The sequence below is a fragment of the Vulpes lagopus genome, chromosome 20 (genome assembly GCF_018345385.1).
Source record: "Vulpes lagopus strain Blue_001 chromosome 20, ASM1834538v1, whole genome shotgun sequence".
Lineage (NCBI taxonomy): Eukaryota > Metazoa > Chordata > Mammalia > Carnivora > Canidae > Vulpes > Vulpes lagopus.
The window spans coordinates 12,458,167-12,475,768 of record NC_054843.1 but is presented as its reverse complement, the minus strand read 5'-3'; the positions used below and the strand labels follow the sequence as shown (position 1 = coordinate 12,475,768).

At 46.3% G+C, this 17,602-nt stretch overlaps 1 protein-coding gene across 3 annotated transcripts in view; it reads left to right on the top strand.

Annotated features, from left to right (window-relative positions):
- Window positions 1-17,602, top strand: part of HUNK (hormonally up-regulated Neu-associated kinase) — a 105,279-nt gene that overhangs the window by 53,590 nt on the left and 34,087 nt on the right. For all 3 annotated transcript variants that reach the window (XM_041735117.1, XM_041735118.1, XM_041735119.1), the window contains exons 3-4: window positions 1,389-1,444; window positions 7,678-7,813. In XM_041735117.1, coding sequence (XP_041591051.1) covers window positions 1,389-1,444; window positions 7,678-7,813 — 192 coding nt within the window. The remainder of the gene's footprint in view (window positions 1-1,388; window positions 1,445-7,677; window positions 7,814-17,602) is intronic.

The following is a 17,602-nucleotide window of genomic DNA, read 5'->3' as shown; positions in this document are numbered from 1 at the left end:
TTATGATCACACGATTATGTTCCTTTCAGTAGGGCTAGGAGGAAAAAAGATTTCTTGTGACTGTGCCTCTCTGTTCAAAATGGGAAAAATAAAAAACTGGACCAAGAATGCTGTGTGTTTCAGAACCATGGAATAAAACTTGGTGTGTTTGTAAGAGAAGAATGTTCTTACATATCCAATCCTCAAGGTGTATCTGAGTTGACAGGCTACGGCTTAAAGATGCTTATACTGTATTCATCGACTTTGATGGTTTTGATGACCAAATGTATACTTCTTTTTTATTTTTTAAGATTTTATTTATTTATTCATGAGGGACACAGAGAAAGGCAGAGACATAGGCAGAGGGAGAAGCAGGCTCCCTGCAGGGAGCCAGATGCGGGACTTGATCCCAGGACTCCGGGATCACCACCTGAACCGAAGGCAGATGCTCGACCACTGAGCCACCCAAGCATCCCCCAAATGTGTATTTCTGCCCATGTGGTTTTTTTTTTCTTCTGAAATCCAAAACCATCTCTCTGGTAATGTAGATTCATGTGTGTTTACTGAGTACCTGGGATGTGCAAAGGTCCTGAGGGTACAGTGGTAAGCAAGGCCAACATATTTCCTGCCCGCTTACAGTCTGTGAGCACAGATGCCACAGTCACCTCCCATCCAGCATGAGCCTGTGCGTTTTTTCCTTCTGCTCTTCAAGTCACCTCTGTGTCAATGATCAGAGTCCCCCACAGACTAACGATCTTCATTCCATCCGCACACTGAATTCCTTTTGGGGATGTAACATTAATATTTACTCGGGTGTAATACCAGGCATTAGGACCTGACCTCTTTGGAGGTGGTTTTCTGCCCACCGTGGTACCTGCTTGCTTAAGTAGATTGTCACCTGCCAACTTGTGGATGACACTTGGGCTCCATGCATGGAGTTTGAAGGACTGACAAATTATGTCACCTCTCACTTTTTTTTTTAGGTGTTTCCTCGAATCTGTTCCTCACGCTGGTTGGTGGCTCACCAGCTCACAAATGTGTGGCCACATTTATATTTCCCCACCTGTTCAGGCAGCGCCTGTTTCGAATAATTCTTTCACCCTCTCCCAACCCCGTTTATTTAAACTCCAAGTCTCAGCTTTGATCCCACGCCTTCCGGAAACTTCTCACGATGTGTTTTGCCCTCAGTGCTCTCTGCTTTTCTGAAATGCTTTGGCTTTTTCAGTCTGCAGCAATTAATGATATCATCTTTATAAATATTTACTTATCGATTGTGTGAGTTTTGGCAGAAAGCTTTTTGGGTTGGTTCAAAGTGGCTCTCAAACAGTTTGATTGCCTTCAGAAGCAAAATGTTGATTCCACGATTTCAAATGCCTCTCTGTAATGTTCTGTGGTTTTGTTTATTTCAGGGACTTGAAGATAGAAAATTTGCTACTAGATGAAGACAATAATATCAAGCTGATTGGTATGACTTTTTTTTTTAAAGCAAGATTATCCTTTAAGTGTTGTGTTATCAATTCTGTTATTTATTGCTGGATTATTGACTTTGAAAATTATTCATGGTCTATTTCTAATCCCAGACAATACTCTAGATTGCCTCCTTTTACAACACTCCAATACTTAATAATGGTTTTGAAAATAAGAATTAATTTTAATAGTAAACATAATAAGGAAGGTAGAAAAACTGTAAAGTGACCATAAAATGAATTCCATAGCTATAAATAAGTATTTGTTGGTTATCGGTTCTTTGGATTATTCAAACTTCAGCTTTGCAAAAATTGCAAAAAAAGATGGACCTAAATTTTTATAGGGGCTATTTTTATTTGGATTAACCATAAAACTTTTTTTAAAAAAAAAGACTTTATTTATTTACCCATGAGAGACACAGAGAGCAGAGACATAGGCAGAGGGAGAAGCAGACTCTCTGTGGGGAGCCTGATGCGAGACTTGATCCCAGGACCCCAGGATCACCACCTGAGCCAAAGGCAGACACTCAACCACTGAGCCACCCAGGTGCCCCTAACCGTAAAATTTTGTAAAAATAGTGGAAAATAGTTCAGTTCAGAAGTAATACTTTAAGCTTAGCCATGGCTTAATTCACTTTTCAATGACTATGGGGCACCCATGTAAAAGGGAACCCAACTAACCTTCCATTTTTTTTTTATTTTTGTTTTTTTAAGATTTTATTTATTCATGAGACACACACACACACACACACACACACACACACAGAGAGAGGCAGAGACACAGGCAGAGGGAGATGCAGGCTCCATGCAGGGAGCCTGTTGTGGGACTTGATCCCAGGTCTCCAGGATCACGCCCCAGGCTGAGGGCAGCGCTAAACCGCTGAGCCACCAGGGCTGCCCCTAATCTTCCGTTTTTATTATAATCTTTATTGAAGCCCCATTGTACAATGGTGGTTGTGCAGAGGGAAGTCCCCACAGAGGGATAATTTAGAAGGAAGGTAATCATAAGGAGGTTCCAGGATAAAGTGAGTCATAACTGGTTCATAATTCAAAGTCCATAAGCGAGTTCACTCCATGACTCACTTTCTAGAAGAATTCCATTTTTGTTTGCCTATACGATTGCTCTTGGCTAAAGTCTCATGGCATCATTTTTACACCTAGATGTTAGCACCATCGTTGCTTCCTTTCTTTTCTTTCTTTTTTTCCCCGCCTCAGGTGCAAGCAATTTCTTCCCTCTCAATGGCTTGAAAAAGGCTTTGTATTAGGAGAAAAGGGAACGATCAATAGAACGTCGTGAATTTAACTCTCGTACCCAAGCAGGAAATTTTGTTTGGCAAATACTAAAAGCCATCTCTAGGTTCTGAAACATATCATTCAAATAACCAATTAGATTCTTTGGCTCCCCAAACCAGACGCCTTGGCTGGCTGATTAAGCACCGTGGACAGGTGTTAATGACTGAACATAGCGATCCTTAGAAAACTAATAAGAGGAAACATGTTTTTATCCACCCCCCAAAGATTTTAAGGATCATATTTCTTTTTTTTTTTGGATCATATTTCTTAAAATGGACAAGTCAAAGAATTTTCTTCCTTCCTTCCTTCCTTCCTTCCTTCCTTCCTTCCTTCCTTCCTTCTTCCTTCCTTCTTTCTTTCTTTTCTTCTTTCTTTCTTTCTTTCTTTCTTTCTTTCTTTCTTCTTTCTTTCTTTCTTTCTTTCTTTCTTTCTTTCTTTCTTTCTTTCTTTCTTTCTTTCTTTCTTTCTTTCTTTTTAAAAATATTTTACTTATTTTTTTCATGAGAGACACAGAGAGAGAAGCAGAGACACAGACAGAGGGAGAAGCAGGCTTCCCAAGGGGAGCCTGATGTGGGACTCAGTCCCAGGACCCCGGGATCACGACCCCAGCTGATGGCAGATACTCAACCACTGAGCCATCCAGGCGTCCCAAGAATTTTCTTTTTTATCATCGCTATTGCATCTCAGTTATGCTGAGAACCAAACACAGAAGCATTTAAACAAGATAGATGTTGAAATGCCTGCAGGATGTCTTTCTGGTCCTGGTTTCTGGGATCCGTGTCATTAAACAAAGGCCCATCATGGTGGGGGGGCGAGGAAAGGAGATTTATTTAGGTTCTCTGGCAGCGCTGACCTGGAACTTGTCTTCAGAAAATGTGGAGGGGTCAGAGACAGAGTTGCCCTAATGGCAGCAGATGATAAGAAAACAGGCCATGTGAAGGCCAAATGTCCGTTATAGTAAAAGTTAAAATAATTCACTTCCATCTTGCACCATCCAGAGGCTGAGGCAGGTCACCAGGGGGAAGTTTCCACGTCCTAACTGGCACTACTCCTATAGCCTCTCTCCTTTCCTCTTCCCTCCCCTCCCCTCTGGGCTTGCTCTCTCTTTCTCCCCCAGTGATAGCCCTAGACAATCATGTATAAAAACTAGAAATGTACTGGGACGCCTGGGTGGCTCAGTGGTTGAGCATCTGCCTTCAGCTCAGGGCATGATCCTGGGGGTCCTGGAATCGAATCCTGCATCAGGCTGGCCACAGGCAGCCGGCTTCTCCCTCTGCCTATGTCTCTGCCTCTCTTTGTTGTCTCTCATGAACAAATAAATAAAATCTGTTTTTTTTTTTTAAAGGACAGCTCTTTTTATTGGTTAGAAATTTGCCATAAGATTCTAGAAGAACCAATTTCTGTGAACAGTGGATGCATTTGTAACTAGCTCACAAATTGGCTGCCCGACAAACCCTCTCAGAGGGGACCCATGCAAATAAGAGGAAGATATGATATATTTCAGTGGGAGCCCACAGTTCCCCTTGAGGAGGGTGGGAGGAGGTTCTTTGGATTCAGAAGCCTCAGACTCATCTCTGCTCAGTCTCTGCTCAGTGTGGCAGTTGCTGGCTTGGCACCCAAGCTGGGACATCGGTGGGTTCTGTCGGAAGCGAGGTGTCAAAGACCACAGATTCTAAGATTGCTGGAGAGGAGGCTCTGATCGTTGGCTTTCCCATTATTTAAACTTCTTATGTGGTTCCCAGTTCCTGTGACCAGCATCAACCAAAAGGCCTATCGTACACCTGTACTCAAAAGAGACATCATAGTACCAGAGCAGACAACTGGGAATCGCCTTGTGTTTACCTGTACCCGCTTTTCCTCATTTTTTTCCCAATGGGTCAGTCACAAAGATAGTGGTGGGCCCTGGATGGAGAGAAGGCCTGGGGTCTTGTGCGTTTTCTTGCCCCTGGATGGGGCCATTTGGATCCCAATGTCTTTTTGCAACCTGAAAGCTCTTCAAACCTTTGCTTCAAAGGAATTACCTAGTTATTTTTCCAAGATGGATTATAGCTATTTCCATTTCTTCTTATAATAGTTTTCCTTCTCTGAAATAATTTGATTTCAAATAAATTGACTTAAGCCATGTCCGCCATGTTTCAAATAAACTAGAGTTAACTGTGAGTAAGATCTGATTTAATCAAGAACTCCCCCCCCCCCCCCTTTAAGAAAAAGCAATCTGACGTCTGATAGTTTAGAAGGTTTTGCAGTTCAGTTTTCCATAGCAGCGTTCCCTTGGGGCGTTTTGCAAGATTCATTTTGCAGCTCTTGGAAAACCTAATGATAGTGGGCTTATGCGTTTACCAACTCTAATTGAGACAGACTTGGGTGACACACGGGCAGGTGGACTTCACTGTAGTTTCAGGGTTCTAATTATAGCCACACGTATAATATTTTAATAATTACCCTTATAAGTGTGGAGAAGACCAGTTGTTTTTCTCCAGTATATTTTAAATGAAACCCTTCTGGCTAGGTCGACATTAAGTCATTTAAAATGCAGATTTTCTCTCCTCCCCTCACCAGATCATCTGCTAATTTATCTTCTTGAAACTGTGCTTAAGATAAGGCAAGGCACTGTGTTCTCAAGCTTGCCTGGGAGCAGAGTGAGGGTTAGGTGGGTGGTGGGAGGGGGGTTGGGGGTGACCCACTTGCTTATCTCGCCCTGCCCTCTTGGTGTCCAGCAGTTTTTTACAGACCCCCGTTAGGGAGTGGAGGGAGTGATCTGAATGAGGCAATGCTTTGCTGTTAATGGAACCCCACTGAGATTAGACACAGAGTCTCTTGATTTAATGTCAGAAATCTAGAGAGAAATTTTACAGAACTCCTAGGGAGATCAGGCCTTTAACATGACTGTTTGTAAAGCTTCCCTTAAAATGTTGCCCCCAACAATGTAATCTTTATTCCATGGTCCTCTTTTTTTTTCTTAAAGATGTTATTTATTTATTCATGAGAGGCACACACACACACACACACACACAGAGAGAGAGAGAGAGAGAGAGAGAGAGAGAGAGAGAGGCAGAGACACAGGCAGAGGGAAAAGCAGGCTCATGCAGGGAGCCCGACGTGGGACTTGATCCCGGGTCTCCAGGATCAGGCCCTGGGCTGAAGGCGGCGCTAAACCACTGACCACCTGGGCTGCCCCCGTGGTCCTCTATGTATTTGTTGTTTTATTAAAATTCCTTTAGGATGATGATTTGCAGACCCAAAGCATTTAAGCAACTGTCCAATTTCAAGCATGCTATGATTTTTCCTCTTAGAAAAATATTCGCCCTTTCCCTTTTTTCCTGTGTCGGTGATACTACAGAGGTCTGAGAGGTCTGAGAACAGGGGTCCTCAAATCCTTGGCACAGAGATCTTGTCCTGAGACGGGAGGTCAAGGGTCCCGTGGCTCCCGTAGGGACTTTCTTGAACAGGTTATATGGGACCTACTGGTATGGACTGGGTGGGGGGCAAGGAATTGGGGGCCGGGTGGAGGTGGGGGTGCAAGAGTAGAGAGCAAAGGGATGTTATGAGAAAAAAACATGGAATCATAAAAGACAAAGGAAGAGTGAAATGTGTCCACATGCAGCCTCCCCGGGTGGTTTGCCAATCCCTGGGGTAGGTTCTGGTTCTTCATCTCTAAGCCCAGAGCCTTGAAGAGTTTTCTGAGCTCTGCTTGGCAGGGTTCTATTTGGGAACACCCCATCACCAGACACAGTCCCCACAGCAACTGTAGAGAGAATTTCTAGTGGTGCATCCTGACCCGTAGTGTGAGTCACTTTATGGACTTATAGTCACTTCACACTCTGTCCCATGTTCCTCTTTTCCTGAGTTTTTTTTTTTTTTTTTTTTATAGCAATCATGTGCTTGCAGATGGAGGCACGTTAGTCAAGGAGAAAACCCAGTAGTGAAATTAGGTCTAAATCCTGCCAGTTGAGAAAGTACAAGGGTTTGGTTCAAGCCAGTCTCTGGCCACTGAGAGCCCTGTGAGCAGAATGTCCTGTTTGGGAGACTAGAACCTAATATTCACATTGAAGTTCAAAGGAGAAGCCACAGTCTTCCTTCTGGAATCAGCAAAGATTGAGGAAAGACGTCAGATGAGGACAGAACACTGACAGCTCTGATTACCCTCCAGTCGCAGCGTCCTTAGGATCAAAGGAGTAAACACGACACAGCAGGTGTACTGCGCCCAGCACAGCTTTGGATGCACTGGGCTCTTCTTTACTTTTCCCATTTGGCTCCATCACCCAAGAGCAAGGCAACGCTAGGAGGTCGCTTAGTCCAGTTCTCATTGCCGTCTTCCTGGCGGTAGCTTTCCAGCAGCGTTCAGCATCGTCTAAATCATTGGGTGTATAGTTTTCCCTCTTCCAATCCCCATATTTCCCCACACGCATCAGGAGCATTTTTAAGAGACTTGCACGAAATGAAAACATTGAGCCAAAAAAGTCAAGTCCAAATGGTGGGATCGCGTGTCACCCCGGGTGACGCCAACCCCGGCCAGAGAAAACGAACCTTCCTTCAGCTTTTCCCCCCACGTGGCCACTTGAAAGCCAGTTTGCTGACTGCAAGGCCTCTGCTCCTTCTCCCTTCCTGCCTTAGTCCTAGAAAGCGAAGCCTCTCTTTTTCCTGGATGACTCATTTCCAAGGTTTGATGAAAATAATGTTTTGGTTCAACATACTTTTAGCTCTAGCTGGATTTTATAGCGAAGCCTGATATAAAATGTTTCCAGGCTTGAGATCCATATCCAGAGGTTATGGTCTGCAGCTGCTGGTGCTCCTCTGGGATGCTAAATGATGTGTTAGCATGAGAGAACGTTTCCTTTCCTGCTGCCCCCTGGTTTTTTTTTTTTTTTTTTTTTTTTTTTCCTTCTTCTTTTTCACAGTTTCCTAATCCAGGGCCGGCTTTGTCTTCCCCCCTCTGCAGACTTTGGTTTGAGCAACTGTGCGAGGATCCTGGGCCACTCCGACCCGTTCAGCACACAGTGTGGCAGCCCGGCCTACGCCGCGCCCGAACTTCTTGCCAGGAAGAAATATGGCCCCAAAATTGATGTCTGGTCCATGTGAGTTATGGAACTTATAAAAGGGAACACTCCCTCCTGTTGTGTCCGCTCTCCCTTTCTGATGAAATAACCTTGGAGTATTTGATGAGGGGGTGTTATATTACAGGCTCTGGGATAGATATTCGATGATTCTTTGGGGGCCCGGCTTTCCACTGCTGTTCCTTCTGGAACAGCTGATCCCTTCTCCCCAGACCACCAGAGAGGCTTGTACCAAAATTCATTCCGTTGCTGGGGAGACAAGAAAACAAAGTCCTGAACTCACAGAACTCATGTTCTAGTTTCATGAGTCATTCCTGTGGTTGTCCTGCTGAAAATTGTCCCATGGCTTTGCATCCTCGTCAGAAGAAAGCAGCCCCTGCCTGGCCCACGCTCCCACCTCTCCGCCATCTACTCCATGTGTTGCTCACAATTCCTCAGGCACGTTGGCCTCTGTTGCATCTTTCCCACCTTTGGGCTTTGCACCTGCTATTTCCGTTGTCTGGGATGGCATTTCCTGGCTCTTCAGGTGGCCTGTCCCTGCCCACATTCCAGCTTGAATGCAATGTCACCACTGCAGAGACCATCTCTGAGTTTCCTGTCACCCTCACACATCCCTCTCTAGCACCCATGGAGGCCTGGCATTTTAGTGTTCGTTAATCCATTTATTGTCCAAGTCCCCAGTTGGGAAGGATGCTGGGTGAGGATGGGACCTTTCAGGTCCGCTTTGCAGTGTCTCGCATAGCACGGGTCTCCAGGGGCAAACTCAGGACACACTGAAGGGATGAGTCATGGGTGGTAAGCAGGGCTGCTGAGTCTGGCTCCCTAAGGTCCCCCTGGTGGGTGGGTCCCTCAGCGTCATGCGTGAATGGTGTGGGGAGGGTCCTGGATTCTGGGGTCGGGACCAAGTTCCTCACCAATGGGAAACGGGCTGTAGAAAGAGATTGGGCTGCTGATTAGGATGGAAGCTGGGGATGAGAGCGGCGAATTTGAACCAAGAGTGTGGTGATCCAGTACATTTCTAGAATTCTCCTATGTCTCTCCCTCCTCGCTACGCTTCCTTTATCCAGTTTGGAGAAAGGCTAACGTTTGCTGCTGCTTGGTGTACAGCAGGCACCACAGGACTTCATTTTCATGGTATCCCAGTGAAACCGTTACACTCCGTATCCCCATTGTATGGAAGAAAAGAGACAAGAGACATTAACAAAATTTCTTAAGGTCACGGGGCTACTGAGTGGTGGAGCTGGGATTTGAATCAGGCCAACTCCAAGGGTCTGAAGAGAAAGGCCTGACTCTTGAACATGGCCCCATCGCCTCATTGGGAGCCATCCTCCCTCTGCTTCTCTCCCCATCTGTTCTCTAGCTAACTCCACGTTTGTGTCTCCTGTCCCTTGCACGCACTGTGCCTTCAGCCGGGGTTCTTGCTCTTGTTCCCATACTCCTTCTCTTTCCTTCTTCTTTTCTGGGATGCCACTTCCCCAGGGCAGCCCTCCCTGCCTCTCGCAAGCTGGCTCTGAGCCTCTCTGTCTCATCTGTTTCCTGCTCCCCTGGTGCTCCCCCTGTGGTCATAGCTCACCTACCGGAAACCCTGCACTGCAGGCTGATGGGGCGGGACACCTGGCATGGAGCCTGGGATAGAGGAAGGAGGGAAGGGGTGGGGAGGGACAGGCATTTCATCCCGGTGAACAGAAGCTACAGGGTCAGGGGCTTTAGTTGACTGAGGAAACGAACAGAGCAATGGGACCTAGGGCCAGCGTCCAGAAGTGAAGGGAGTCCAGAAGGTTCTAGTTGGAAGTGAGGGGAACCTGGAGCCCAGCATGAGATTCAGGGGACAACAGAATTCCCTGGACTTAGACAACAGAATTCCCTGGACTTGGGTGCCGCTGGTCACAAGTTAGTGGGGCGTCAGCTCTTGTTCCTGGGCAGGCCAAGTGCTCAGAGCTAATTGCCCCTTTGATCCTCAGGACAGCCAGTGAAGCTTTCTCGTGTACGGCAGGAGGGAGGCCCGGGGGTAAGTGTGTAAGCAGTGGAGGTACATTTTGCACTCAGGGCTCTTCACATAGAAGCCTGAGCTCCTCATTACTTTCTTGACCTCTCAGGAGGAGGCTGTAAATGGAGAGTGTGTGCTGTGACTCCCTGGGGTAAGGCTTGGGGGCTGCTGGAGTTGGTGGGAGTGGTAGCAGGAAGCCCTAGCAGAGGAAGCCTTCTCCTTCAGGTACCCTGGGTTGTTTGGCCAGCATTGCTGATTCACAAATTCTTTATCCTGTGCCCAGAAGGGCCTCAGAATCCTTCTTAACACAGCCATCAGGAATCGCTGCCCGTGGATCAGAGTCGATACTTGAGGTGAAATCCATTCTTGGTCTCTTTCAATGCTTAAGAACTCTCACACGTGTCGGGCATATGATCTGCCCCTGGTAAATATTGATTAACGGATGAATATGAATGTTTGAGTCTATAATCACCTTCTCTCCAAAACAGTTAGGGAACTCAGTTATGCTAAAGGGAGAGCTATATGAGGAACAATTTTTGCACACACACAAAAATAAAAAGGCTATGGAGAATAGGCGGCCTGAAAGGCCAAGAGGTTCAGGGGCGTGATGTGACTGGTGGAGTGGGAGGCGTAATGACCACAGGGAAGAGAAGCCGGCGGTTGGAGGGCAGGTGACGACTTAATCCTCCGGCCCTGCTTTCCCAGGGACTCTGCTCTCTCAGGGACAGAGTAAGTATCATCACAAGTTGTCATGGTGACGGGGCTCAGCCTATGAAGGGGGGCACCTTTCCACTCCATGACTGGCAAAGCAGGCGGCTCCTTACAGTCTAGAAGTGTGGGTAGAAGGAAGGAGCCTTACAGATCGTCAAAGCTGCAAGAGAGCTTCTGGACCTGTATCACCTGCGTGGAACATCTCGTCCCCTCGTGCTGACTGTGGGATGGGAATAAATCACTTCTCCTGTCTGGGGACATCCAAGGAGGGTAATGAAAAGCACCAGCTGCAAAAGACAGTGTCATCTGTGGGGCAGGTATAAGTTCAGACTTTGCCTGAGTCCCTTGCCTCAGTCCCTTGACTGCCAAATCCCTTGATTTGGGAAAGAAATCCGCATTTAGCGACCACAGGTGCTTGATTGCTCAGTTTCGGGACCCGGAGATAACAGCAGAGGGGCGTGGTCTCCTGACACCTATTGTGTCACCATCCATCAACCAGAAGCAGTGACTCCACTAGGAAGTAATGGTGGCATCAAAGGAGGGAAGGTGGAGGGAAGCTGCAGGAGAGATGAAGGTGACCCCAAAACACTCACTTCCCTCCTCCACCCTGGCTTCTGTCATGGTTGGGCTGTCTGGAGCAGCTGGACATTTCTTTGCTCACCTCTCCACGTAGTTGCCTGTTCCCCACCCCCACCCGCAAGAAGGTGATGTGTAGCTTAAAGCCTTCTGAAAAGCTCTAATCAGGTGTCATTCTTATCCTGGTGCCCTCGAGTAGTATATAGGAAAGTCTTTGATAAATAGTAACACACTATACAGACCGTGGTCTTTCCGTTGATTGCGGTATAGCTCTGGGGGCTGATGGAGGATCTCTGGGTAGACCAGATACTGTAGCCGCACGAGTCCGGGATCCAGTGCCCTGTGGTGTGGAGCTGAGATGGAGATTCTAACTCTCATTAAGCCACGGAGTACCATGTTTTATTCTAAGAAATGAGGTTTCCCTGGAGCAAGTCTGGGTGACCTGACCCTAGAACATTCTTGACGAGATGAGGCCACATGACCCATGCCTGATTCACAGGGATGGCATAAATTAGGCCCCTTTTAGAAGCTGTTGCTAAAGCTTAAAAAGAATAAAAAGAAGCCATGTGAGCAGCATACAGCTTACCAACTGTTCGTTTCTTCGGCAAATATCTGTTGAGCCAGGTGCTGTGCCGAATTATGAGGGTGAGTAAAGTAGCCTTGGTGGGTCCCTGCTCCTACAAAGATAGCTATTCATGCTCACACACCTCTGACTGAGTGACAAGCATTGTTCCAGGGGCTTTGCAAGTATTAAGTCATCTCATCTGCCTCACAGTCCTTCAAGGGAATGCTCTGTTATCCCACTTTATAGACAGGGAAACTGAGGCCCGAAGAGTTCTCAGCCCTTGCCCAAGGTGGCCCTGCTAGTAGCTACACAGCCAGGATTTAACCAAGCTGGCTTGACTCTAGAGTTTGACTTAAATCGTCACTCTCTTCTGCTTCTACTACAATGGTGTGCTTCCTTTTGTGGGGTTTACAGTCTCGTGGGGCAGACAGGCATTTTTATTTAAAAGCTATAAGCTGGGTGTGGGAACCGCTGTGGAGGAAGTGGGTGGGATGCAGTGAATGAGGACGGTGGTGGCCTCCAGAGGAGGAAACCTCAAAGCCAAATCCTTGGGATGAGTAGAACCAAACTCTGGGAAGAGAGAGGTGTCAGGGAGGAAGGCCTGAGACGCAGGGAACAGGATGTGGGAAGGCCAGGGGCGGGTGGGTGGGGAAGTGTGGGAAGGGGTTTGGGTTTCACCCTAAAGGTCGTGAGAAGCCACTGGAAAATTATAAGCAGGAGGGTAACAACATGTCATGGATGGAATTGTGTTCTCCTCCCGAAAGATATGCAGGAGTCCCAGTGTCTCAGAATGTGACATTATTTGGAGAGAAGATCTTGACAGGGTAATCCGGTGAAAACGTCGTAAAATCCAGTATGACAGATGTCTTGATAAAGGAGGGAAGTTTAGACACAGAGAGATGAAGGGAGAACGCCACGTGGGGCTGAAGGCGGCGATCATAGTGCTGCATCTCCGAGCTAAGAAACACCAGATGGCCAGCAACCACCAGAAGCTCTGGGAGCAGCATGGAACAGGTATCTTGCTCACGGCCCTCAGAAAGAACCAACCCCTGCCGACTCTCTTGTCTTGGACTCTGAGCCTCCAGAATGGTGAGAAAGTCAGTTTCTGTTGTTTAAGCTCTGAAATCTGGGGAAAGGTCAAAAGTAAACTGATGAGTAAAAACTCAACTGCTCCAGATCCCAAGAGCTGTCCTCCTTCCCAGTAAGTATGAAATGCTTCCTGCACTGAATCAAGGTCACTAACAGATGAACGAAGTAGACTCACAGAATTCCTGCTCATCCCTTAGCCAGCGGGAGTGTGAGCCTCCATCAGCCACCCAGCAGAAAGCACCCCATGGTTCAATTATAAATCCAAATTCTTAGTCATCGCTGCATGAAAACCACAAGATAGGCCGGATTTCATTCACACGATGGCGGAAGAGTTCCCGGGAGTAAAAGAGGGCAAGCCGTGGTGCGTAAACACTTTCCAAGAAGCATCTGTGTCACATTTGCTAACCTTTCAAAGCAGACTGCATGGCCAACCCGGAATCAAGGAGAGAGAGGTCATCAGATTGCACCCAGTAGTGGGGTGAGTGGGAAAGAATTTGTGGACTTTGGGTTTTTGTTTTGTTTTGTTTATAATCCACCACACTTATCTGCTGCTGTGGACAGAACTGTATTCCCGCCCCCCCCCAAATCCATATATTGAAGCCCTACTTCCCCAGTGTGGTGGAATTGGAAGGTGGAGACTTTGTGAGGTCATGAGGGTGGAGTTACCCATAATGGGATAAGAGTCCTTTTAAGGAGAGACCCCACAGAGTTTGCTTGGTCTCTAACAGTGAGGACAAAGCAAGAAGGTGGCTTTCTGCAAGCCAGGAAGAGAGCTCGCCACAACCTGGCCATGCTGGCACCCTGATCTCAGACTCTGGGTTCCAGAACTCTGAGAAAATAAATGTCTGCTGGTTGAGCCACCCCATCTGTGGTATTTTGTCACGGAGGCCTGAACCGACGAAGACCCCTACTTACCTAACGAGTGTTGCCTGTAAACAATTACAGCCTGTCAGAAGGTACAACACAGAACAAATAGAGCTGCATAGCTGGCTCAGATCAAGAAGGCATCAGAGGAGAATTTAATCTGCTTCTGAGGCATTAAGTGGAATTTGCCAGGTGGGAGCGAGAAGAAGATTTCCAGGCAGAGGGAACAGCATATGCAGAGGCTCGAACCTATGAAAACCTGATTACTCTCCTTCTTGATCCTGGAGAAAATGAAAAACTTCAGAACCTTCTGGAAGAGATTAATTCTCCACTGCTTCGGGGTGTTGTGTCTGAGATACTGGTTAGGTTCCTGTTTGGTGCCCACGACTTCGCTGGCAGAATTGGAAATGGAAAACCCAAAGAGAATTTAATTTAAAAGGCCATTTAAGAGAGTGAAAATGGAACCAATTTTCTTTCTGGGTCAGACACTGTTATTATAAAACATCCCTTTTTATCGTTCTGAAACAACAGAATGAAGAATTCACTTCTCAAATCAAAAGCAAACTTCTGCCTCTGGAGGTTTGGACCTTGACGGATGGCTGGGGCCTTTCTCCAAGACTTCTGGGACTGACGTGGAAAGAAAACCAGCTTGTCACTCAGGGAAACCTCTGGAAGGAGAGCTCTTTCGACAAATGGGGCCCCCGGGACCCTCCTCTTCTAGTGAATCAGGCATTAACAATGTCAGTGGGATGGTGTATGCTGTCTTGGGGCTTTTCCCGCTATTTTCTTCATTTTCATATATGAATATCTTTCAAATCATTCACGTCTTACCTTTAATCGAGATGCCTGGAATATCTTGATCTCCAGTGAACTTTGAGATTTCAGGCACGAAATCAAAAATGTTCATTCCGTGGTAGTGAACTGCGTTTATGGTTAACTGACTTTTCCTCAGAGTGGCATATATGCGAATTAAAAAAAAAAAAAACACCAAAACACTAATGCAGATGTACTTTTTAAATGAAAAGAATACAAATTAACTTTATTTTCAGAGTATTGCAGTGCTCTTTTGAGAACTTTGGTGAATCTCTAAGAGGAAGGAAAATGGGAATCAGGAGATCTATCCCCAAAGCATTGGAAATGCTGTATTGTTTCAACCAAAGCTGCTCTTTGCTCCCCTGGGAGTGCATGGGGTGGGCGAAACATTTATGTGAAGACCTAGTGCCTTGTGGAAGGTCGTGTACAACACACCCAGAACACCACCCCAGTCTCACTGAATCTCTTTTCACTTAGTGGGAAAAATCTCTCCCCTTTGCTGTCCCTTTGGGTAGACAAGTTGGCTGAGGGGACCCAGGGGACCCATCTTGTTTCCAGCCCTGCTCAGGCATTCAAGCCTTAGATTCTGTTTTGTAAAAAGTACTACCAGACACCACCAGCTGCCAGTGGTCAGATGTGAAAGGATAGCATTTTCTCTCCATTTATACCCCCTCAAAATGATAGAAGGAGGTGGAAACTGGAGCCCTGTGGCTTCTTTTGGGTAGCTTAGGGCTTTTGACTTTTAACAGAGAAATTCCTTTAGCTTCTGAGATTTTTCAGTTGTAAAATCTAAGACTTTGTGTGTGTGTGTGTGTGTGTAGTTAGCTTGTGCATTTAAAGTAGAAGAGGGGAAGGAGGAAAGGAAAAGGAAGAAAAAAGGCTGAAAATCCACAAGATAGTAATTTCTCGTGGAACACAGACCATTTTAAGGAGTAGCCGTGAAGTTTGAGATTCTCCAAGTGGACAGATCTCTTCCCAGTCTACTTTCAAGACTTAAAATCAGAAGTTGGACTGAAAGTTGATACTAAAAGTTGGAAAGATGTTGCTTTTAGGCAGAGAGGGTTTTTAAACATTTTTCACAGGCAATTCTTTTCTTTCTTTCTTTTTTTTTAATATATATATATTTTTTATTATTTATTTATGATAGTCACAGAGAGAGAGAGAGAGAGAGGCAGAGACACAGGCAGAAGGAGAAGCAGGCTCCATGCACCGGGAGCCCGATGTGGGATTCGATCCCGGGTCTCCAGGATCGCGCCCTGGGCCAAAGGCAGGCGCCAAACGGCTGCGCCACCCAGGGATCCCAGGCAATTCTTTTCTTGAAGAATCACACAGAAGCCGGGTGTGTCAGCTGAAGGTTCTCACAGCTTCGCTTTGGTGTAACCTGGGCAGTTCCTGAGGATGCTGCCCATTGGCCCTGTGAGAACAGTAGCCAGATGTTCCCAACACGGGCCAGCGCAGCTCTGTCCATTACCTTGTCTCTTGTGTCCTTCTAAAGCTGCTGGCCAACTTCTCCAGGGTGGTCTGACTCCTTGTCTTTCCTCTCTTGGATGATAGGTGACACTCCAGCTTTCCCACCAGGGAGTATTTCATTATCTGATGGGACATGGGGACCACTGTTGGGCTTCCTGACTTAATCCCAAAGATTCCACATTTATATTTCATGCGGCCCCATCCCCTCATCCTTCTGTTTTTCTTCATTGTCACTTTACCTTTTTCTTCTGATGCCAGCATATTCCACACTGGCCAGTTACCTTTGGATTTTCTGTCACCCCGTAATGACTCAGCCTTCTTTCTTTCTGTTTGGAAAAACTCACATATCGTATTTGTTTGAGACTTTCATTCTGGTCTCTCATCCCTTTTTTTCTCAATTTAGGATTTGGGGCACCTGGATGGCTCAGTCGGTTAAGTGTCCGACTCTTGGTTTTGGCCCAGGTCGTGATCACAGGATTGTGAGATCGAGCCCTGAATTGGGCTCCGTGCTCTGTGTGGAGTCTGCTTCAGGTTCTCTCTCCCTTCTCCTCTGCCCCTCCGTGCTTGCTCTCTTCTCTCTCAAATAAATACATTTAAAAATCTTAAACAAAAAAAAGAGATTTGTGATTTTTTGGGAAAGATTTTATTTATTCATGAGTGAGAGAGGCAGAGACATAGGCAGAGGGAGAAGCAGGCTCCTTGGGGGAGGGGGAGCCTGATGTGGGACCCGATCCCAGGGCCCCAGGATCATGACCTGAGCCAAAGGCAGACACTCTACCACTGAGCCACCCAGGTGCCCCACTATTTGTGATTCTTGGGATTCCCATGTCTGCCATGGAGAAGTTAGAAAGCCCCTGCACCATATTTCAAAAGACACATCAGGAAATTCTGTACATGTCTTGGGACTTCTACTAATTCTATGGGATTACAGAGGTTTATAAACTGCATTCCACATTTTTCCCTTGGTATCCTCACATACTTCTGAAATGTCAAAGGGATAAGATTTCTCTTTATCCCGATATTAAACATGTATGAAAAGCCTGGGGGAAAGGAATGAAGATGCTCAGTCTGGTTTCCTTTGTAAAATTTCCTGGGACTGCATGACTCTCCACGTAGATTTCCATCATTATCTGGCAACGGGATACAAATATAATTGTAGCTTTGTATCTGTTGTTTTTAAAAGTTTACCGATGAAGCAGTAGATAGATTCACATCTATCAGGCACTGAATCTGTGCCAGGCCCAGCATCCAGTACTTTCTGTGGCTTGGTTCATTTGACCCTTATCCAACGTACTCTTGTTACCCACGTTTTGTAGAGGAGCGACCCTGGGTGAGACAGTGGGGTCCCCTTTAGGGACTTATGACTGTTTTCAATGATAACTTTGATGATAAACTTCCCCAAGTGAAATGAAATTCTGGAGTCAGTTTGGTAAAATAATCAGTTATAAAAACCACTTGCTTCCCCCTGGTGCAAGTTCACCAGCACAGTCTTTAAAACAGGCATCTATTACCTTTATCTGTGGCCCCAGCCAGATAATGGAGAATGGTACTCAGTGGCCAGAGTATCATCTTTTGAAGTCACTTGGTGGCAAGGAGATGTCTCAATGACACCTCGAAGACAGAGACTTTTCGTAAAGGTTTTAGAGTTGGCCCCCTGGCATCATATTACATGTTACATTCACTGAACTCCTTCATTTGGATTTCCCTCCGTTACTGTCACGTCCTATCTCCTCTA